Here is a 25,106-nt window from a genome sequence, read left to right on the forward strand (position 1 = left end):
TTAAGTAAGGTATTTAGTCGGTCATGATGTGAATACATAAAATTCACTGACTCTTTTTCTTTCTGTTTGGCTCGCAACAAAATGTCCTGCAGTATTTTTCTCACAGAAGTCTAACCATGGATTGGGTCCGGTGGGTTATCTCAACGAGAAGAGCGGGTAGGGCCTTCTTGCCCCTCTGGGAAAATTGCTACGGTAGAAAAGCGCTATATAAGTGAAAGTCCAAGTCCAAGTCCAATTACTACCGGATAACCCATGGATTCCTCAACATATGGAAGATGGTGTGCCAATTGATCTTGTGCACAGAGGACGTGGAGGACATCTACATTATTGGAATCCTCGTAAAAGACATCCTCCCTTTTAGAGTTGATGGATGACTGATTTATCGTGAAATTCTAGAGATGACAAGATTGGTGATGTCGATTTGGCATGTGCGAGGTTTTTTTTCTAGGCTTATACTATGGCCAACAATGGGGAACGAGACCCCGTCTTTTTTTTCCTTCTCCAACCCTATGTTTTTCTTCTCTCGCCTAAGATCTCAGGCGCTTCTTATCAAGTACAAACAAGTCTTTCTGTCCCGTCTGCTATTGTTGAGCCTCATCTTTGTATGTTTCTTGATAAGTTTGAGCCGTTAAGTGAAATTTTGATGCCTTGTGCAGGTCTAATGACAAAATTTTTTTTTCAATCTCCCTTAAATTTGACACGATGAAAGTACTTTCTTTTATTTAGCCTCCCTGACAAATACTTACTGTTTCTTTCCTTGACCCCCTCCTTCACAAACCCTTTAAAGGTCACCTCAGAGGTCATTTAATATAAGCCAGCAGCTTCGCACCTGAAGTTGCGCGTCAAGCAGCGGCGAGCGGTCTTGAATGGCGGCATTGTTTTCCCCACGGGGGGCTCAGACAGCAGCACACCCGCCGACGGCCACAATAGGAGCCTTAAGGGCCGGGAATAATTTGACTAAACGCATGGGATTTACCGCTGTGGATTATCACCGTTCTGCCACGCAACCAACTGACCAATCAGACCCCCCAACTTCCGAGCCCCGCTGTTAGTCACATTGTTTTGGATGAAACAATTCACATTTTTTTAGGATTCTAAGGACTAAAGTTCGTTTAAATTCCGCGCATGTGACATTGCTCGACCGCGTCCGGTTCAGTTTTCGATCCACTTGATGCTTCGCCTCGTTTCTTTCGGACATTATTTGCAACCTTGAGAGAACCACTCTCCTGCACCTTCATGCTCTTCTTGGACGGCGATGGAGAAGATAAGGGGTTTATATTCTTAAAAGGGTGAAGTTGCGAGGGGGGGTAAAGGGTGCAGCCTGCCTTTAGAAGAGCTTAAGGCCCAGTGTGGCGAATTAAATAGAATACCCAGACAGAATTAGTTCCGAGGCAGACTGGGTCCTACTCTATGAAACTCAACAATTAGATGGATTAAACGCAATAAGTCAGACTGCGCTGCTGCAGCTGCGTTATGGTTTCCACGACACGCAGGAGGCGGCTGGGACTTAGCAGGGCACCAATCAAAAGTCTGGAAACACATTTAAGTTTATTTCAAGATAGGTACGCAGCTATCAAGTATTTTGGATATTCGCCTATCCTACAAAAAATGTAATCAAATATTCAATAAGACCAGATAACGCATTCCCACTGAATAATGATTCCTCAAAATCTCCATGAATCTTGATCTATGACGGTGTTTCTCAACTATATTTTGCCAGGCCCAATATAAACGCAATATAAATCAACTTTCAACCACTGTTAATTACTTTTATCGTGTTCATACAGGTTATAGCTTAGTCTAAAATGGAAAAAAAGAAGCTAGTGCACCAAAGTGCCTGAAACTAAAAGAAAATGATGAAAATTATTACGTTATTGCAATTACATTCCACATGACAAAAACAAAGCCTTTTTCCTGGGATCATCCGCGCCCCCCCAGGGGGGCCTGCCCCACTATTTGAGAAGCACTGATCAATGAGATGAATTTGCCATCTGAAAAAGCGCATTAGCGTTAGCATGAATTTTTGAAAAGCGATCAGTAGCAACTGTGTCAGGCTGTTAGCATCAAATGCTGCAAAGCCATAAAATCTATCAAGCCAGCCTAAATGGAGCACTGCTAGCTAGCGGCTGATTTATGCTAGACGCAGCTTAGCTACTGGTAAACACTGGGAACCGGTGCTATTTTTTTAACGTAATTAAGTCGTTTTTAGCATCCTGAACTGGTGATTGAATGTGATTTCAGAACAAGGTTGTGTTCTTCGTATCGGAAGGCGGGAGCAACAGTTGCGTGAAAAATCTGCCGATTTCAAAATAGTAGTGTACGAGGCATTTTTGTCCATATTACTCGTTTAAAAGGTTTAAAATCAACTTATAAAATCTGACAATCGGTGGTGTCAATATCATCTTTTGTCGTTTATGGCGGTGCTTCTCAAACAGTGGGGCGGTTTTTATAGATACAGGAATAATCTTATTTATAATCAGCACGTCGAGTGGGGGGTCTATTTCCTAGTGGTGAAAATATAATTGCGAAGTACTGATTTACGGTAAGATATTTTTTCATGACTTTTAAAGATTAGGGGTAACGTTTGCCCCTAGGCATTTACCCCACCCTAATTTCACTCTCTGCTCACCATGCCCCCCCCCTAAATCCATCATAAATGTTACGTAAGGATAAAATTTGGACCCTAAGTACAAAGTCTTTATATAAAAACCTCCATCATAACAACTCGGAAATCTAGACTCCGAAACTACACTTGTAGGAAAGGAATGTCACTCAGACTCGGAAACTAAACTCAGAAATCTGAACTTGAGCCGCATTTGACCCCCGGGCAAGCCTTGAATCACGCCTGAAAGTACGAAGCATAAAATTAGATTTGCTGATACCTGCAGAAACCCTGTTACAATCTCACATACCCCCCGAGGTGCATTCACGTACTCCAATTTGAGAATGACTGGACCGGCCGGTTCGACGCCTCCGTTGCGCTAGCTTTCTCAAAACTCTCTGCCCCCTACAGCACTGGAATGCAAAGTTACACAACCATGTCCAGATCTGCTCACAAATTGCACCTTCAGTTTATCTTTCCTTGATTCAAATTGTCAACAGTCATTCGCCCATGAAACTCCAGATTGGTTCCAAGTGTTGCTTGAGAGGAAAACAAAACAGCAATTCTTTTTTTTTTCTTTTTTTTTCTCAAACATCCCCAGGAATTAGCAGTGGGCTGGTTCTCTTTCCTCAATGTATCCCAGTGGCTACAAAAGTGGCTTTTAGCCCCTGTCCCTCGACCAGTGACCCCCCCCCCCCCCCCCGCCCCCATCACTCACAGGTCAGCCCGATTGCGGCCCACTCTTGCGTCTTTTAAGTAATTGTTCGTGGCAGTGGAGGTGTCTGCGTAAGGGCCTGTCATAAGCAATCGGCTAGAATGAGTAGAGGCCTTGTGCATGAACCTAATCCGCTCAAAACGGAATGACAGAGGGGATTAAGAAGTTACTCAAGAGCTAAAATAAAAGTCATTTGGGTGGTCTTTTAAAGCTCAAAAAGTAACACAACAACGATTACGTTTTTACGTCTTCAAGCAGAAAAACACTATTTTTCGAGGGAGATAAATTCGAGATACTTTGGGGGAAAATCTCTGATATGAGGAGACCAGGAGTATTTTTTGTATGAACTCATTCAATCCCAAAGAGATCATTTTCTTTTTTTCTTTTTTGAGAGTCCAGACAATCAATCCCAGGTACTTATTTATATTATATAAAAGTATTTGGCTTAAGAAGGATGTAAAAATAGCTGATACTAATTAAGTACTGAAGTAATCAATATGTGCAATGTGTTTTTATGTTCACTAAAGTAATCTATCAAAAAAGGGAGAAAAAGAAGATGCTGTTGAAGTATTGATTTCAAATTTGAAGTGCTATTTAAGTAAAAGTATTTTATGGGTGTAGACATCTTCCATACACCATATTTTTGCATAAATATCTGATGTTATGACCTGCGGTTTGTAATCCAGTATAGTTTATCCGTGAATTTATTTATTTTTTGCTCAATTTTTGCTGCTGTCCCTTATATACTGGTGCGCCTTATATTCCAAAAAATACGATATACTGTATATAATTTACAAAGCAAGTATAATCCCAGAGTGCCACCTAGAGGGGCAAAAAAAAAAAAAATCAGTACTATTTCCCCATCAAATAGTACTAATAGGGAAATGAAGCCTCATGAAGCACTTTTGATATTTTTTTGCTCCCCTAGGTGGCACTCTTGGTTTAAAAACGCAGTTGAAATATAACACAAAGCCATTGCGTTACTCTTTACATTCAAATCACGAGCACTGATCTAGATGGGGGAAAAAAAATCACAAGTGGTTCATGAGGCTTCGTTTTCCCTTCACTAATATATAGTAAACACACATACACACACAATACACACTTACTGAAAGCAAAATAACAAAGCAGGCTTCACGTCACGTCATCCATCCACATATCCACTCATCCCTGGCTGCAGATAGGCTGGCTTCCCGTAAACAGAGGCTAAAACGCACACACACACACACACACACACACACACACACACACACACACACACACACACACACACACGCATACACACTTCCCAACATAGCGTTTCCTGAAAATGACGCTGCGGCCTGCCGCAAGGTGAGAGACAATGCGGCAAAATAATACAAAGAATACCGCTAAAAGATTATTTATCAATGCACATATTTCTCCTGCACACACACTCTGCTCTGACTTAAGTTTGCTGCAGATTTAAAAAAAAAAAAAACATATCAAGTTCCTGTTAGCCCGGCGACCGCAACGTTTTGTTCGGCGTCCGCCGCAAAGGCCGTGCACGCAAAGAAAAACACAGCTTTTGATAGAGAGGGAAAAGTGTGGTTTCCTTGATTATTTTCTTTTTCTGCTTCCCTCCTCGCAGCAGGATGGAAAAGCGGGCTCCAAATATGACAATGAGCATGGCCACGTCGCTCGCTAATGCTTAGTGTGAGATGGACCCGGCGCCAAGACACGCCTGACTTTTGGACACCGAAAAAAAAACAAAAAAACTCTACAAGGACATTTCCATTTAATCTAAACAGTACTCTTAACATATTCTTCTTATTGTGGGTTGAAACAAGAACACGAATGATGGTATCTCGACTTGAAAAAAAAAAAGAAAAAAAAAAGGCCTAAAAACAAAAGGGGTTACGTGAGGAGCCTCAAGAGGAGCGATGTTGCAATAGCGCGTCCTGCTGGTCGAAAAAAGAAGTCATCTCATTTACACTCTGAACGGCTCTCCACTTTCTATCAATTAGTGATTTTTATTTAATATGCCCCGGTTATATTACACAATATATGAAGGTAACAAAAACATATTTTAGAGTATCACAGGTGAGTTGAAGCTATTTATTTATGTCTTGATTTTCCAGTGCACTGACGTAATGTATGACAGTATAAAACAAACAAACAAAAAAAAAACATGGTTGACATGTATTATTTGACATATTATATGAAAAAAATTTGGATTATGCTGGTTAATCTTATGGAAATAGACCCCTATTTTTGTGTGTGTGAAAAGTAAGAAGAGGAATGGAAATTAAAAAAAAAAAAATGTATTGCCTGGCTTACTGTGAAGGAAGCTGAGTGTATAAATAAAATAAATGGAAATTGTAAAAACATATAACATATTTTAAAACCAAAGGTGGTATTTGTCAAAAAAAAAGTATGAGGTTAAACAAGAACAATAAGAGAGAGAATAAGAGAAGAATACGGTTAAATACCCTCATCTTGAAAATACTTGACACAAATATATATATATATATATATATATATATATATATATATATATATATATATATATATATATATATATATATATATATATATATGACACTGCTAATCACACACACTAAAGTTAAAAATAAAGCACACAATTTATTGCCCCGAATACAAATTGAGCAATAATATTAATAAAAAAAAATCATCAAGAAACATATGAGGGACCTAGTAAGGGATATAATATGGAGTGTACTTATATCCTCCTGAGACTATTACTTATAATAATAATTATATTTATTATTTAATAATTTACGTCCAATGTTGTGTCAATTTTGTCTCGGCAAGACAGCAAAGTGTGAATTGCGTATCAGCCAAACACATGAGACATCATGTGACTTTGTACATCCAATGAGTCAAAAGAAACAAACCAAAACCAAATGTCTTCTACAGTGGACATAAAATATAATATTGCAACTTTAACCTTGTAGTTTCATGACTTTAGATCAGTAACTTTGATTTTAAGGTCACGTCGGTTCAAGGCATCAGTTCTATCCATACATATGCAGGTTACATTTATTAACACCCACAAAAAAAAATGAAAAATAGTATGGTCTGTCTTTGTCGCCTGTGAAGTGATGATGACACTTATCTGGTCTCTACCGCCACCTACAGTCTTGAGGTGAAACACAAGTCAATAAAGAATTTTTTGTTCGCTGAAATAGTTTGACCACCGCTCAACAGAACATTGGAAAAATCACAGGAAATCGCAGGAAAGTCAATGTCATAAATCCTATTCAAATGCATCTCAAAAATTGTAATTATAACGGTTTTATATGGCCCAAAATTTGGACAATTATTATTTTTGTACACAAAATCTCGCACGTCCAGCTGCAATCACATAGAAATGTCAAAATCGTTGTATTTTGATAAGTTTTGATGGAAATTTCAGCTCCCTAGAGATTTTTCCCATTGATTCTTTTATATCTTAAAGAAATCAAAGGAATTTCCATCATTTGTAAAGTAACGCCACAAGGGTTAAATTTTGTCAAAAGTTTTCGCTCCTCCCTAGCAGGTTAACAAGCTAACATGTTCCGTATCCCCATTTTGACATTTGCAAGGGGGCGTGGCCTTGTAAGCCCTGCCCCCAACAAACCAGCTCTGCCAACAGGCCCCCTATTCATCTCCAGGGCCGGAACAACAGAGGGGGCTTTCTGAGCCAGCTCCGGCACCTGGCCGCCGACGGACGCGACATCAGAGGTCGGGTGTCGCCACACCTGAATAAACCCCCCCCTCCTCCTTGTGCTCACGTCGCCCGCCACCCTTCCGATCAACCGGCCTCCAAATCCACATCAAATGGCGTGAAATCCTGCGGCCGGGCCAAAAGCAGAGCGGAGGAAACCTTCGCCGTCGGCCTGTACAAACAGGCCGCTCGGGCGCTGCCGCACACTGCACTTTTCATCCACCGGGAGGCCAGGTCAGAAGATGGAGTGTATTTATCCAGGTGTCTGCGCTAATGTCAGGGAGGGGCGAGCCGGGGGGAGGGACACACCCCACAGGGACAGGGCAACATCTATGCCAAGTTTGGGTTCGTTCCAATTAGAAATGAGCCTGGTGCTTAAATTTGGGCGGTTGTCAGCGTAATGACATGGCATCATTATATGCACCGTACCTGACAGAAAAGTAAAGACGTAAATAAATATGTGTTGTGAATTGAATGCATTCAATGGCAAAACAGGAACAGCGGATTTTTTTTTAAAAATCTGCTAATGTGCATCCATATTAACCTCAATGAAATAAAGGCTTGCAATGTTTCGCCATATTTTGCAAAATGCTTCTTCATCTTCCATTTGATTTGCTCTCGTTTTGAAAAGAGAAATGTACGGTGTTTCTGCACTATAAGGCGCACCGGATTATAAAGTGCACCCTCAATGAATGATGTATTTTCAAACGTTTTCAATCACAATATAGTAATACTCAAAGTAATAACAATAATAACTCAATAACTAAACTCTCAATAGCATAATGACTTAATGTCAATATGAGCAACCTTGTTCAACTGTAAACACACAAAAGAAACAGGTAACACTTACTTTATCAGTTCATTCCCCATCTATCAATCCCAATCTCAATATTCATCCATATATAAGGCGCACCTGATTATAAGGCGCACAATCAGCTTTTTAAAAAAATTCAGGCTTTTAGGTGTGCCTTATAGTGCGGAAAATACGGCACTGTTCCTGTTAAAAAACAAAAGAAAAAGTATTCAATAGATGAGCTGATTCAATAGATTTGCTGATATCTGAAAAAACCTTGTTAAAATCTCACATACTCCCTAAACCTCAGGCCAGACTGATGCATCTGCACTTCAGGACCTCAAGTGCCTTCACGTACCCCCAGAACAAGTGCGTTAGCCAACCGTGCTGGCCATTGTAACTTAAAAGGTTCCGAGCATGCCCGGCCAAGGAGGTAAACGGCTGCGGTCGATTTTTGTTACCCCGATTCCCTCTCAAAAGCGTAATGAATATACAGTAGACGCTTGCTGCGTCGCAAGCATTCGTGGAAGCAGACAGCGAAGCCGGTTTGTAAAGACTCCCGGACGCATATTGTGCTGTGGATGGAACGCCGCATGCTGGCACCGCCCCCGCCGTGCCGTGGATATCACAGTACAGTGTACAAGACAAGCATACAGAGGCCACCCGGACAAAAAGTCAATTTGTTCGCAGCAACGGCCGGACAAAAGGCGCCAGTTGCTCGGCAGAGGGGGCCCCCCGCTTCAAGAGGCCGGGGGCCGTGATGCATGCGTCTCGGCCACCATCCCCTCCCGTGGCGCCGCTGCCCTGCCTTTTCATTATTTATCTCCGGTCAGCTTGGGAACTAATCAAGAGCTGCCCGCAGGTGGGCCGGCCAGGCCTTTGCAGGTCGAAGGAGGAGGAGGAAGAGGGACCGGCCGCCTCAGGTCACGGGACGGCAGACGTGGAATCGGTGCCAAATACGCTTTGGGGAAAGACGTGGTGGAAGACGTTTAGGATAGTGACTGAGGCCTGGCAACTACCGTAGACTGTAAAAAAATAAGAACAACGAATAGAAAAGAAACAAAAATAAGGGAAGATGAAGAAGAAAGGGAAAGAGAAGAAGAAATTGAGAGGAAAGGAAAGAGACGAATGTATTGAGATGAAGGAAACAAGGAGAAGGAAAAAAACTAAAATAAATAAAAATATATTATTTTTATATTTATATATATCAATTTTATAAATATATATATATATATATATATATATATATATATATATATATATATATATATATATATATATATATATATATATATATTAATAAATAAATACAAAATAAAAAGAATAGAGAAGTAGAAGAACAAGGAAAGGAGAAGAGCAGAAGAGGAGGTGGGAAGGATAAAAAATAAGTAGAAGGAAAGAAGATGAAGAAAAAACGAGGTATAAAAATGAAGAAAAATAGGGAAGCATAAAGATAAGTAGAAGAGGGAGGAAAAGAAGTGCAAGAAGAAGGAATTAAGTATTGAAAGGGGAAAATAAAAAGAATAGAGAAGAAGAACAACAATGAGTGGGAGAAGATCAGAAGAAGAGGAGCAAAGTAGAAACAAAGAACAGAATATAAAAAGGAAAGATGAAAAAAGAAAGTGTTTATACATTATGACCTCTATATTAAAAAAAAGAGAATTTCTTTGCAATTACTTTTTTTATTGCCTACTTTATTATTGCTCGATTATGGAATGTAATCTGCACGGGGAAGTGGATAGAATAAGAATTTCAATGTGTGATATTTCTATGTCTATGACAATAAAACTCCCTTGAATACAAATTTCCTTGCAATTACTTTTTTTATTGCCTACTTTATTAATTGCTCAATTATGGAATGTAATCTGCACGGGGAAGTGGAAAGAATAAGAATTTCAATGTGTGATATTTCTATGTATATGACAATAAAACTCCCTTGAATACAAATTTCCTTGCAATTACTTTTTTTATTGCCTACTTTATTATTTGCTCGATTATGGAATGTAATCTGCACGGGGAAGTGGATAGAATAAGAATTTCAATGTGTGATATTTCTATGTCTATGACAATAAAACTCCCTTGAATACAAATTTCCTTGCAATTACTTTTTTTATTGCCTACTTTATTATTTGCTCGATTATGGAATGTAATCTGCACGGGGAAGTGGACAGAATAAGAATTTCAATGTGTGATATTTCTATGTATATGACAATAAAACTCCCTTGATTACAGTGGTAGCGATAATCGACAGTAAAATAGAGTCGTAAGGCCAAACTGGGTATCTGCCTATTCCTGTTCACACCTACACACTGAAAACACACACACACACACACAAGCAGACTTCCTAGGTGGTGGTAACAGTCTTTCAAGCATCCATGTCATTTGAAGCTTTGTGCAAGCGTTTTTAGGGGCGGATTGCACGCATACGCTAGCCCGCACCACTTCCTCCGCAGAGAACCACTGATGACTATGCTGACGCTTCTCACACATATGACAGAAAAAAAAAAAAAAAAAAAAAACACTCCTCCCACACAGCCGCAAAGTAACACTCTCAAAATCCAAACAAACAGCAGAACTCTCCAACTCGTGCACGTGACGAGCAGTGAGGGTGGAGATCCGAAATGACAGCGTTGTCCTGGATGGCGTGACGACCGGGGCCGGAAGGAGGCGGGCGTTTTGGGAGTGCCCCGCATGGCTCGGGTCCGAGCCGGGTCGTTAAAGCTGACTTACGAGCCGAGCGGGACACAGGCGCGCACTGTCTCCGGACGCCCACTTGAAACGCACGCATCCGCAAATCATGTCACAATGGCGATGCCACGTTTTCAGGAAGGCGGGGGTTCTTCGTCTTTTTAGGTCCGGGGAGACGGTTCTGACTGGATATGGTGGTTAACTCAACCATCTATTTTCAAGCGTTTTGACTCTTTCAACAACCGCGGTATATTGTGCTCAATGATTACATATAAAACATCTACCAAATGAAAGCATGGACTATTTTTTTTCACTCGGAAAAAAAGCTTGCTTATGCCTTATTGTGTTTTAATCAACAGTAAAACAAAGGTAGGTTTAAAAAAGTGAAGTCGCGTTTCCCCGGTGGACTAACAAACTGGGGTGCATTGCGGCCATCTACTGATTTCTGTGTGTCAGTAATTTTGAAATTTACAAGGGAGCAGCATCAGGCCCTACCTCACCTGTACCCTGTAACTCCTCGGTGTCAAAGGTCAAACAGGTTTAGATGTTAGGTTCACCTGTTGGACATTTTCTTATGCATGAGGAGAACGGAGAAGGACTGCACAAGGTCAATTCTACTGCCATCTGAAGCAGCCCCTCCGAACCCCCTTTTTTTTATTTGATTTTAGGAGTCCCTAATTTACATAAAGGATCCCTCCCTAAAAACAACATGGCTGGAACCCTGTACACATGTCTTTCTATATGTGTGTATGATTATTCAAAAAAAAAAAACTACTTTGCAAAGTCAAAGATAAGAGTACAGAAGTACAAAAGGATGCTTTTTTCAAAGGATGAAAATTCCAGAGGTGACCAGAGACGGAGGTGGGGGGGGTGAACTGCCAAAATTGTAAAATTAAAATGCATACCTCAGCTATTTTTCCAACTATTTCATAAATTGTATGGATTTATAATGTATGATATTCATTTATATTGGACTAGTAAAAAATTTTTTAAAAAAAAATCTCAATCTCCGCCATCATAATTCTTTGGGGGAAAACACACCCGTATTTTTACTAAATATTTGTTGAAGTGCTGTTGTTTTTGCTATTTTTTTCCAATTATGTTTCTACACCAATCATTCAGTCAACAATCAGCAATGTGTCGTTCAACATTTTAGGAATGACACCAATGTACATAATTGGCTCATTTGGAACCCTCCAAATTTTTGATAGAGGAAACACCCACAAAAAAGCCACAAATATTCAATCACATACAAAAGACCAGAAAAAAAAAAAACGGGCTTTTGCTGTGACCACCGATGGTATGTCAAAACGACCCTCTTAGCTGGAAGAGAGGGCAAAGGGTAGAAGAAGAAGGGAAGGAAGGAAGGAAGGAAGGAAGAGGTAAAGAGAAGGAGACGAAGAATAGCACAGGAACCAGTACAGTACCTTGAGGAATTCAAGTGGTGAGTGGAGAAAGAGTCCTGGACCGAAGCCACAAAGGGGCAGGTCAAAAGACTGCAAAGACAAACAACAAGCACTTTGACGCTCTTTTTCTTTTTCAGGCACTGGATGGTTCTTGTGAGCAGAAAAAATGGGAGGTATGAATAAGTAGAGAACAGATGAAGTTAACTTCATTCAATCCCAAAATTCAATTTTTACATTTTTTTTAAGTCAAGACATTCAATCCCAAACACTGTATTTTACGGACTATAAGGCACACTGGTATATAAGCCTCATCAGAAAAAAATTGAGTGGGAAAAAAACCTGCACATAAGCCGCACTGGACTTCAGGTCGCAGGGCTCAAATCGTGAGAAAAAAGTTTAGGCTTATAGTCCGACAAATACGGTACTTTTTGGGGGATTTTTTTTATTTCTTGGATTGAATGGCTTGACTTAAAAAAAAACAAAAAAAAACAACAACAACAAAAAAAAAACAACGTAAAAATACGTCTTTGGGACTGATAGAGTTAATAATGAAGCTTTGGGATGGGGCCAACTTAATTCGGGTCCAAGTAGAACCTTGACGCCTTTTAAACAAGTTTAGAACATTCAAAGAGATTCTCCTATTCCATCAGAAAAAAAAGATTGTTCATTTTGATGAAGAAACATTCAACCGCACCTCCATGTGATGGATCTGGGGGTGGACCCCCCCCACCCCCACCCCCACCCATACAAGCAGAATTTGCATCAAGTGCCTGTTCAGCATATAAAGAGAATATATAACGGCACTATTATTTCATAACAGAGATGAATTGTTGTCTACGACCTTTCACTATTGCATGCGGAGTCTATTTTGTAGATTCTTATAGTCAGCGTGTTCTCGGAGGAAGCCATGAAAATGTCAGTGTCGCAATGACATTGTGGAGAACACAAGAAACTCGAGTCAGGTCAACGAGAGGTGATGACATCATTGATGTCGTACTTTTGTGTGGCAACGGACCATTCCGGATGCATTATGCCATCTTTTTTTTTTTTTTTTGTATCTCAGCACTTTTGCTGCTAGATTTAATACATTTTCATGCTACCCCAACCCCACCAGGCTACAAATTGAACAAGTGTGGAATCCTCCAGACACTTATAGAGTATAAAGTTTTTAACATTAGTTTCAAAGACAATATTACATATCCATTACTTTTGAGGCAAATGAATGAAACAAAATGATAATGTGTTGCTTTGATTGCTCAATAGCTAGTAACGAGGCAAATTGCTTGATAGCTAAATAGCTAGCTAGCTACCCAGCATATAGATAGATAGATAGATAGATAGATAGATAGATAGATAGATAGATAGATAGATAGATAGATAGATAGATAGATAGATAGAGATAAAAAGTTAGTTAGCTAGCTAGCAGATAGATAGATAGATAGATAGATAGATAGATAGATAGATAGATAGATAGATAGATAGATAGATAGATAGATAGATAGATAGATAGATAGATAGATAGATAGATAGATAGATAGATAGATAGAGATAAAAAGTTAGTTAGCTAGCTAGCAGATAGATAGATAGATAGATAGATAGATAGATAGATAGATAGATAGATAGATAGATAGATAGATAGATGGATGATGGATAGATGGATAGATAGATAGATAGATAGATAGATAGATAGATAGATAGATAGATAGATAGATAGATAGATAGATAGATAGATAGATAGATAGATAGATAGATAGATAGATAGATAGATAGATAAAAAAGTAATGTGGAACTTTCATCAACTTTTTACCAACATTGACAACAAACATGTTAACAACAAAGAAATTCCAATTTTTAAGTTACCATTTATAGGATACACCCATACTTTTGGCCTTTATTTTTGGGAAAATAGATAAAACACAACTATAATGTTTTATTGTTGGAAGCTTGCTAGCTTGATAGTCAGATAGTTAGCTAGAAAGCTAGTGTCTTGAGCTACAAATGTGTTGGCAACACTGCACGCTATCATCAGTTATTATCAGTTATTATCATGTCCAGATTAGAGACTAGGGAGTTATGATAAATCAAAAAGTGGTGGAGCAATCAAAAGCGAAGGGGATTGACTCACTGAGTGTTGTCCGTCACCACAGAGAGAGGAATATCAGCGCACATGCAGTCCAACTCGTCAGTCAGGCTGCTAGCGCGAGTGATGTCAATGGACATGCTGTTGCTGTGTGTCTTCTTCACTGGAAATAAAAATGTGTAAGAACGGGATTGTTGGTATTGTTTTTGCTAAAAAAAATCTTGTGACGACGTTAGCGTTGTGATACAGCACCAAGACATCAAAATGGTGGTACACACGATTTACTGTACTCTTTTTTTTGCAATACTGGAAACGGACTTGTTTGTAAGTCTCTAAGACACCACAAGAGGGTGCTAAACTCTTGGTAAATAGGAAAGTAGTAATTTATCTCAAGGGAATACAGTGACATAACACAGCTCCACTGAGGTACTAACACCCTATGTAAGACCGTCTATTTGTCTTATGTATGTTTTTAAAATTTGGCAATGTGTTTCATTAAAAATAATGAAAAGAACGTGATGAATACCTGGAGAGGAAGGGCAGCTCAGAGTGAAAGACGACCAAGAATGATGACGAGGTCCTGCGTGCCAGTTAATAAAAAAACAGACAATTGAAGGACGAAAATGTGGGATCAAACACACTTATTGTACATTCAGAAGTGTAAAAGAGTGTCAAAATTCGTTTTTTTTGTTTTTTTATTTTGTAAATACTTTAATTTATGGAGTCATGACAGACAACCAGAGCTAAAGATGGCCAAGCTATGCTGGCAGGACACAGAATGGAGGAAGAAAAAAAAAAAAAAGCAGGTCATGGCAGGACTACAGTTTGTTTGGCACTGGGTTTGTCCACTTGGGGACAAAGGACTTGCCAGTCCGCTTGTCTAATTAAAATAGTGTCTGGGTTTCATGAAAGAGGCGGGCCACATAATGATTTATACAACCGAGACAAGAAGGCTAAGAAGGAGAAAATGAAGACAAGGACACACAAAGAACAAGACAGCCCGAGAAAAAGACAACAAAGATGAAGACTGGCAGCGAAAACCTTCAAGCCCACAAACGACGAGCCAAAGGCAAAGACGCATACAATGAAGACAAATGACGATGAAAGTTACGATGAAATAGAAAGGACGACGATGAAGAAATGCTGTTGGCAAAGCAGAAGATTAAAAAGACAAAGAGGACAAAGACGCTGCAACCATAATTCTTCTAGGAAAAAAAAAATGTATATATATATATATATATATATATATATATATATATATATATATATATATATATATATATATATATATATATATATACACACATATATAAAACAGATAAATAACAATTGTGTATTACGTTTATTTTTGTGGAATATTTCTGTGGGGACATTTAAAAAAAAATAATTTTAACTATAAAATAGTTTGTGACAAAAACAGCAATAATATTCCTGGGTCATTTTGACCCGGGTTTTGCATATTCATGACGAAAGTTGCAAAAAATAAAAATGGATTGTAACAAAACTGCCTTCAGGAAAACTGATATGTTGATTCTACAAAAGCCAGGTAAAAGACTTGTACTAAAAAAATTAATTCACCATTAGCTTGGGTCAATTTGACCCACAAACATAACAAGAGGGTGAAAATAGACAGTAAAAGTGAGTGTCAGGTGATGCAAACTTACCTGTTTGATTGAACATCCTTGTAATTCCTGTGGAGCAGGAGCACATAACACCAATTCAATATAAAAGTCTGAATATTGGTTGTGACAGATTTTTTTAAACAAACTAATCATTCATTAAATTAATTAAAAAAAAAAATATATATATATACAAGTACAAGTCCATTTACTATTTAACTAATCCCCAAATAGTCACGTAATTAATTAATCACAAAATTCTACAAATTAATCACGATTAATCACAATTTTTCACTATTCTTTTATTTTTAAAAAGTATATATATATATATATATATATATATATATATATATATATATATATATATATATATATAGCATTCATGTGCATTGTAATACCTTCCACGTTGCTACTCGTCTCCTCCATGAAAAAGGCGGCGTCCTTCTTCTCCGCAGAGTCGTCAATGTGATCGTAGGTGATTTGAGGGATGGACACGGCCCTCTCCGAAGACACGCCGATGGAGCCGTTCCCTCGCATCGATTTCAGCCTTCTCTTTGGGCCCTTTTTCTGAAACGCACAACAAAAATCACAGCTCGGAAAGACTGTAAGTCATCTTTGAAGAGTAATGGTATATGAGTCAAAAATACACACTAATGTTGCACCTTCAAGGTTTCCATTTACTAAAACAGACCAAGTATTCCTTATGGAGAATACACAATATTATCTGTAGACTTGTGTTTTTGCATCATTAATAATATTGCAACACTGATGTTAACCATTAGCCCATCTATGGCGTTTGAAATTGTTGGTTAGCGTTAAGCTAAATTGACTTTTCTTAGAAACTAAAACTGGGCCAAATGCTTGTCACTATTTCAAAAAATTCTTTGTATGTCAAGGCACCACTTTATATATATATATATATATATATATATATATATATATATATATATATATATATATATATATATATATATATATATATATATATATATATATATATATATATATATCAGCGTCAATATGAAGCCTACTACATTCATTTCACAAATTATGTGAATTTGTGGGTCAACTTGCTTAACATGTCATAATTTTTTTCCCAAAATAAATGTCAGCTTTTAACTATTTAACCGTCTTTATTTGGGGAAAATCCTACTAAATTCATGTGAGAATAAATTCTTTCAGCCGGTGCATGACTCAGTGACTTTCCTCGGACCTCAGTTCCCAGAAAAAAAAAAAAAAAAAAAAAAAAAAGAATATTCACACACAAGCTCAATTATTTAGCGGCAAGCGGCGCGACCCAAAAAACAAACACGCTTGAAAGCGCTATCACAAGGATTCAGTGCTGGCCAATTTATGAGCAATGAAAGGATGGAAGGGGAAAATGAAAAGAAGCGAAAGCAATAAACCAATTATGCAAAAGGGGAAGATGGGGGCGAACGCGGGCGGCGAATATGGAAAAGAGACAAAAGTTTTCGGAGGAAAGTCACATGCGGCGAAAGAAAAGAGAGGAAGCGGCCTCCCTCTGCACCCCCCCTCTTTTTTTTTCTTAGGTGCGGGTTCAATGCTACACAAAGATTGTTTTGTTGTTGTTCTGCTCCACAAAAGTTTACTCCCATGAGAAAGGCGGCGGTGACATCATCTCAACTGACTGAGTCTTTGTGCGCGCCAGACAAAGGCATCGAGTCATCCTGGTGGAGGCGGGAGGAGGGGGACCGCGTGTGTGTGTTTGTGGGAACTTCACTTGCCCTTTCATGCTGCGCCGCCGAGGTGCAACACAGCTAATATTCTTCTTAATATAATAGATAGATAGATAGATAGATAGATAGATAGATAGATAGATAGATAGATAGATAGATAGATAGATAGATAGATAGATAGATAGATAGATAGATAGATAGATAGATAGATAGATAGATAGATAGATAGATAGATAGATAGATAGATAGATAGATAGATAGATATACACACAAACACACAATATTTATTTAGCAAGGTAGCATCCTGCGCTAATGGCTAACTCCAGCACTCCACTCACATCTTAGAACTATTTGTGGTATTGAAAATGTATTAATGACAAAAATAAATAAATATTATGCATCGCATAAACAGGGATTTATGTTAGTTTAGCGTTATTGTTGAAAATACGACAGGGATTTCAACGTTAATTTGCTGTAATTTTGGCAGATTTCTGAAATACCTCAATGTATTATGTATCTTTTATTTAAAAAATAATTAAGTCTAGAATTACTATTATAGCAATCTTAGTTTTCATTTGCATGCATCACAAAAAAAACCTAATAAGTAATTTTAAGTCTGTTGGCTAATAATTAGCACTAGTAGAACCTTTGTTTGTCTACCTACTGTGAAAGTTTGTTTTTCACTAAGAACCCCCTCACCAGGTCAAATAATTTTTGTATTAAAAATGTGAATTTACTTAAAACAGGCTGCTGTGAGATTCCTAAAATTATTTAAAAAATGCATGCAATGTTTTGCAAGTGAGTTACTATATTACACAATATATATCATGTTACAATTCATTTGCTCCTAATTTGAAAATGTGCTGTTCCTGTTGCGGTAGCGAGCATTAGATTAAAGATGTGCAGAAACCCTGTTAAAATCTCATATACCCCCAGAAAAGATTTCCCGTAAAGCCCGTTGGCACTCAACCGCTGGTTTAGAAAATGATCTTTACCCAAAACAAGAAATTAAGTTGCATAATTATTACTCCCAACAATCCAATTATTCCATTAATCATGAACTGCATGTGCAGCTATATCAGAAGTACAGTATTACCGATATGTTCAGCTTCCTGATGGTGGGGCTGGAGTTGTCAGAATCCGCTGCGGCGATGGCCTCCGGAGTCAGGACGTACATTTTCCACGTCGCCGCACAGCCATTGGGTTTCTCTGCCGCGTAGCAGCGCCAAAGTGTCTGAGGAACAGACCGGTCATTAGCCTTATCAATGTAATAATAGCAGACAATCAGAAAACAAACTGTGGAAGAATCCCTTTCATGTAAAAAATCTCCATAAATTATGGTGGTACACCTACTTTCGAAATTAAATTGTTCTGGAAGTAATTTTGTAATATGAAATCTAACATGAAAGTAGAGGCACTTTTTATAAGTAAATAGCTTAATCTAAGACTTCCTCAAAAAATGTCTCTAAAACCTTTAAATTAATAATATTAAGAAATGTCGCTGGTGTATCGGTGGTGCGTGTGGAGAACTTTGTTTCGGTCATTTTATTTGTACATTTTTATTTTACATTTCCAGTCATTTAGACATTATTAACCCTAAGTCCACAGAAGCACTAGTGTTCATTGTTGGATAATTTTGAGCATGTACGTTTATTTAAGTTTAGTTTAAGTTCATGTGAATAACTAGCTGTGTGTTATGCTAACGTCCTCACGTCATGCTAACGAGTTGCGGGTTGTGATGTATTACATGACAGTCTTGTTGGAGCAGGTGCTGGTGACTGATGTCTCATTAGTATACACCAAAAATTCACCCTTTCATATCCTGAATTTCTTTCGTAACGAGAGACAATACCTTTCCGAAGAGATGTTTCGTAACCTGAATTTATCAGAACAAGAGACATTCGTAAGTAGAGGTACCACTGTGCAGTTGAAAAGTGTAGCAAGAATTTGCCAAGTTTATTTGTGAGCAATGATGAAAATGTGAGGTGATGGTGAGGGTTGGGCCCTAGTTTGTTTTTTCACAAGGCTTATTCTGTACGCTTACCTGGATGAGAGAAGCGGCGGCAGGGATTTGTCTGTTGAAGTGCTTTTGTCTCTGCTTCTGCTGGACCTTGAGGGCGAACCCCGATCCCAGGATACCCTGAGCCGGAGGAGATCGGGTTGCTCTCGCATCACGGCGGGCGAGGGAACAATGTCGGCGGGAACAATTAGTGACACTTACAGCCGGCAGTGCAAAGAAAGAGATGGCAAAGACGCTGAAGCAGGACGCGATTGCCTTGCCGATCCACGTTTGAGGGATTTTGTCCCCGTAGCCGATGGTGGTCACAGTCACCTGGCGAGACAAGATGGACAGAGGGTTTTTGGTCATTAAAACTACAGGAGCCTTTTTTTTTTTTTTTTATTCAACCCAAATATGGCAGTCAGTGAAAGCTCAATTCTACAATAAAGCAAACCAAGAATCTTTATTGAGCATCTTAATTTTTTTTTCGGGGTAATCCAAAGCACTTCAGATGGTGTATGTTGTGTGCTGACTCCCATTTAAAATTAGTTTTAAAGTGATTGGTTATCTGTTGCGAAAACTGTGACCACTGGATGGCAGTGTTTCCACACTTACAACACAGCTATTACCTACATCAATTCTAACTGAAGAATGGAAGTCAGTCTTTCATATGGCACCACCCATATTTACATAGCGCACAATATTCTGTCGGCTTGAAAAATGAGTGAAAATATTAAATATACTGAAGTCACAGTTGCGAAATGTTCAAGTGACAACCGGTAATGGTTGAGCTCGCCAATGTCACATGACCAAACCAGGGCTCAGCTTATGAACGTCACATGACAGGTGAGCCGTGATTGGCCATTCTCTGAACCCGTCATTTTTCAGTTGATGTCAAAATGTCCGTATTTAAATGATCTAGCCATTTTTAAGAACTTTTAAGGTCACCAAGTTTTGAAATTGTGACAGGTCCAGCGATTGTGAAAGCAGTTCCATAAATGTGGAGCTTTCGTCCCCATAGCGGATAAAAAATGTTGGCGCTACAGTGAGTTGTACAGCCCCTGGAACAGATTCGTTCCATTTCCATGGTTGCTTATGGGGGAAATTCATTCGAAACCCGAGCAGATGGAAATTTGAACTGCCTCCTCGTAATGAAGCGGAGCCCTGGCGGGGGAAGCAGAAAAGTCGGGGGGCTGCAAGTGAGAGAAAGTGGGGGAATGTGATCCAATCCTGGCATTGGCTTGCTCTCCAGCTGTGTCCCGCACCTGCACATGGGGGAAACCTTGCCAAAGACATTCTTGTCAGCGCACACACACACACACACACACTCTCAACTCATTCTGCTGGAACAAAAGATCATCACTCTCAAGTTTACAGTCTCAGCAAAACAAAAAAGGTGCAAATCCCCCCTCATTGTTGGGAGCAACGAGAGCGAAGCCGCACAAATGGGAACTCGCTCGAGCGCCGTGACCCCTCCGAGCCTCGTTATAGAAAAGCCCTAATCCCGCAATTAAAGTTTTAATTAAGAGAAGTGACACTTTATATTGGCCGCTGTAAAAGTTGTGTGAACCCAACAGCCTCAAGGTGAATGGTTTATTACCTTCTCTTTGTTGCGGCCCGATCCCCTGCGCAAGACGCCATAGGTTTCTCATTACCGCCCGCTTTCCATTCAAATGTTTAATTAACTGCTGGTGAAACTGGAGAACCTCGCGCCGAGGAGAAGCGGGGCATCACAACACGCCACGCAAAAGGGCGGGAATCAAAACACAAGAGGGTCAATAAACTGCACACACCCGGGTGGTCAGACATATTCACCCTCGCACCCCCCGCACTTGAAAGAGCATTGTACAGATAATTTGTTGCAGCAAGAAACTTTTTGTCTTTTTCCATGTGAGGTGGCCGCTCGAGTGTGCTAGGATGTAGTGCTTTTAAAGAATCCTTGCCAGAGATGCCTTACAAACAAGTGCGAAACGGCATACTACTGATTTGGACGCATATGTTTACTCTTAAAAAAAAATATATCTATCTTCCATCCATCCAATCCGTTTAATTATCTGTTAGCTTTCTAGCTCTCCTGGCAGCTGTCAAGCTAGCTGGCTTTCTAGCTAGCTATCAAGCTTGCTAGCTTCGAAGCAATCTATGTCATTACCTATCTAGCTTCCTAACTCGCTAGCTAGCTTGTTTATCTAAACTATTGAGCAACCTAATTGTTAAGCCAGATAAATAATTATCTAAATAACATCTATCTATGTATCTACGTGTTTCTCTGTCTCACTTTCCTGCCAGCTATAAAGCGAGCTAGCGTCCTAGCTAGCTATATCTAATTAATTAATTAGCATATGACTAGCTAGCTAGATTTTTAGACAAGCTATCAAGCAAGCTAGCTTTTAAGACAGCTATGTAATTAACTAGCTAGCCATCTCTTTAGCTAGCTATTCACCCACCAATCAAGCCATACTAAATGCTGTATGTCCTGTAACATGGTCACTTACCACGCCCCACCAAAGGGCATCAGCATAGCTGGAGAAGCCTGTCTTGCCCTCCTCGTCCACAGCGTCCTTCTCCGCCAAGTAGACAAAGTAAGATGAGAAGATAAGACCCAGGAAGCCGATATACAACGTGGTGATCAGCTCCTGGAAAAAAAACACAATACATAGGTAAGAAATTGAGAATGTTTAGAGTGCTGAGCATATGTACGAAAATATAGTTGTATACAAGGTGGATTCGACGTGTGTCAAATCGACAGCCTAGGGGTTCTTATTATTATCCTAAACATGAAAAGTTTTTCAGCACTGATGCGACTGTCCCTGAAAAACCGAAGTTTTCCCAACGGCCCGCCAATTGACAAAACCAAAAACAAAGCATTCTGGGATGTTGAATGGCATTGAGGTATTCGATTGGCATCTTGCAAGGAGAAAATTTCACCCTTGATTGGCTCTTTGCTAGGAAATGCAAGATAGAAGTTTAAAAATCCCCCCCAAAAAGGCAGCCTCAAGTCTAAACACTTTTAAATCCAGGAATCTCATCTAGGCTAATGTTCCACACTGTGTTGTTTTGATCCTGTTTTCAGTTCCCTGAGAGCTGCGTTTTCTACTTTCTACCGACCTATATTGGGAGGGAAAAGAAAAAATAGTACCACTTCCACTAAGCAGAGCACATTATTGCATAAACGGATCATCTGACTGAAGGCAAAACGGCCCCATCTTTACTCTTCTTGTTGAGCATCAAAGAAAGATAAACGTCAGGTCTGATCATGGCGTTCAATCATCGTGTCGGCCCGTGAAAGGCCTACAACGAGCCCTAATGAGAGGCCCAGCTTGACTATATCTTCTAAATTCCCGATTTTATCCTTATAAAGCCTGCACTGCTGTGGCTTATTTGTCCACGTGCGCATGTATCTGGATAAGCCTCCGTGTACCTAAAGCTAAAGCCTTTTGACTTTTTACTTCATCTGTGAACAATTTGGTATCTCCAAAGACCTGATGGGCAGTTTGAATTGTTGCGCAATTTCCGACGCACCTGCCGATGGATGAAGACCACGGAACCCAGGAGCCTCCAGGTCCCACCCTGTCGGTCCACGTGGAGCATGCGCAGGATTTGCAGGAACCGGATTCCCCTGAAATAATTTGGTTAATTTGAATTGTCCAGGATGATTTTGGAAAAAAAAAATATATATATATTTTTTGGCCAGATCACCTAGGCCGTATCAATGGGGAAGACAAGCTCTACCTGATGGCAGACGTGGCGAAAACTTGGCCATTAGAACCCACGGCAAGCACAATGATGGAGGCGATGACCACAATCAAGTCTGTGACGAGGAAAATTATGACATCATCGTATTGACATAAATGTACAGTATGTTCATTTACAGGCCGAAATCAGAGCTTCTAAATGATGTGGCAAGAGTACAAATACTTTGTATTTTACAGTAAATAGAAGCACAGATAATTAAGTTTAAAGATAGTCGAAATGATAGGGTCTGTTTTGGGAAGCAGGGAGTTGAATGTTAAGTCAAAATAGTGCCAACGGGAACACAAGAAACGGTCAGGTGTACCTATGATCGATATGGGCTTCCTGATGAAGCGGAAGCGTCCTCTGATGCCGGCGTATTTGCTGCGGCATCCGGCTGACCACAACCGCACCACGTACTCGCTGCCGAAGAACAGCACCAGCACGATTTCCTGCGGAACATAAAGGCCGCGTGATTCCATTAGCGCCGAGATAACGGATACAGGATGTGCAGGTAGATAAGGCTACATTAAAAGTTATCAACCATCTCCGAGAAATGGGCAGACGGAAAGATGGTGGACCACCAAGGAAGAAAGTTGGGACTTTATCGCCTGTTAAAAGCTTTCTATATTCTGAAATTTGTAGGCTCGTCACCTGTCTTTTAACAGGATATCTGTTTCATTTGTGGATACTTTTGCGACAATTCCGACCTCATACACACCCTCCTTCCTCACTACAACATGTAATAACAACAGCAGCCAAAGAATAAACCTCAAGTCAAACAAAGCACCTGAATGTTACTGTTAAAGGAAAAACTAAATCAGTTCCAAGTTTCTGGTGCGGCTCGGTACCAGTTAATCCACGGACCGGTATTGGGCCACGGACCGGCGGTTGGGACCTTTGCTCAAGAACCCCTATTCAAATCAAAACAGTCATGACAAGTCTATTCTAAGTCTATCAATAATACTTTTAACACATTCAATGCCAGGGACGTATTTAGACGTTTTTTTTAAGTGTCCGGACATTCAATCCCAGATACTTAAGTATCGATTCAATACGTTAGTATACAATAGTTTAATATAATATATTAAAGAACCAAATGTTGATCATTTCACAGATGTGTACAGGGCAACGCATTGCAAGAGGCAGGAGTGCGCCGTTGTGGGAGTGGTCAAAAGACAACACATAAGACGACAAGTCAAAAACGAATCATTTTTTTGTAACAAAAGTCCATTTGGATTCAAAGCTGTAACCCTGTGCGTTTCTCTTTTTTTTTTTTTTTTTTACTTTGGCACATTTCCCACCCAAGTTGCACTCGGTGGCATGTTTTGAAAATACACCACGCGTGAATTCATTAAGTCGGAACGATAGCGATCATGTTGGTGGCCGCCAAGTATGCATAATATTTAGCCGGCGTGCTGCGAGTTGGGGCGCGGGGGGCCGTGTGGGTGGCCGTCGGGTACTTGTGAAAGGGCCACCCCTCGCATGAAACGCGATTCCTCACAGTCCTGCTGTAAAAACACGGCGCCATAGAACCCCAAAACAATGAGCCGTCAATCATAGATGCCAATATTTGAACTCCGCCAATGTTGCTTTTTTTTTTTAATCGGCAGAAAGAGGAGACAGTAAGATAAATAAGTACTGTGATAACACTTTAAGTTCGCATAAAAAAAAGACAACAAATGTTGTGTCAATAGACCACAGCGTGTAGTTTTTGAGTAGTTGTGAGAAACTGAATATTATGAGAATTTTTTAACACTATTTGTGTTTTTCCAATTTTTTTTTTATTATCATAGTGCAATTGTAGGGCCAAAATTGATCTGGTTTTGTCTGACAAAAACATTAAAATTCCCCGTGTGACGTTTCTGATCATGAAAAGAAGTTCATAAAATTCTGAGAGCTTGTCCCATCCTATAAAGATGTGATTTATAAATGGATTTTATTTCTTTTTTTTTTTTTTTTTGCCAAGGACATGTAGTGAAATGATGAAAAATACTATACTATTATTTATAAAATATTACAAAATGCCCATGCTAATAATAATAACTTATTACTGATTATTATTATTATTATTATTATTATTATTATTA

At 39.4% G+C, this 25,106-nt stretch overlaps 1 protein-coding gene across 1 annotated transcript in view; it reads right to left on the bottom strand.

Moving 5' to 3' along the window:
- The window catches only part of kcnq1.2 (potassium voltage-gated channel, KQT-like subfamily, member 1.2), a 136,922-nt gene that overhangs the window by 93,561 nt on the left and 18,255 nt on the right, over window positions 1-25,106 (bottom strand). The window contains exons 4-15 of the mRNA XM_088416554.1: window positions 23,342-23,468; window positions 23,017-23,095; window positions 22,807-22,903; window positions 21,780-21,920; window positions 19,510-19,620; window positions 19,333-19,428; window positions 18,385-18,522; window positions 15,990-16,158; window positions 15,637-15,663; window positions 14,499-14,552; window positions 14,018-14,135; window positions 11,914-11,982 (exon numbers count right to left, since the gene is read on the bottom strand). Of these exons, the coding sequence (XP_088272680.1) occupies window positions 11,914-11,982; window positions 14,018-14,135; window positions 14,499-14,552; window positions 15,637-15,663; window positions 15,990-16,158; window positions 18,385-18,522; window positions 19,333-19,428; window positions 19,510-19,620; window positions 21,780-21,920; window positions 22,807-22,903; window positions 23,017-23,095; window positions 23,342-23,468 (1,226 nt within the window). The remainder of the gene's footprint in view (window positions 1-11,913; window positions 11,983-14,017; window positions 14,136-14,498; window positions 14,553-15,636; window positions 15,664-15,989; window positions 16,159-18,384; window positions 18,523-19,332; window positions 19,429-19,509; window positions 19,621-21,779; window positions 21,921-22,806; window positions 22,904-23,016; window positions 23,096-23,341; window positions 23,469-25,106) is intronic.

Source organism: Hippichthys cyanospilos, chromosome 6, assembly GCF_059441005.1.
Source record: "Hippichthys cyanospilos isolate Australia breed blue-spotted pipefish chromosome 6, RoL_Hcya_1.0, whole genome shotgun sequence".
Taxonomy (NCBI): Eukaryota; Metazoa; Chordata; class Actinopteri; order Syngnathiformes; family Syngnathidae; genus Hippichthys; species Hippichthys cyanospilos.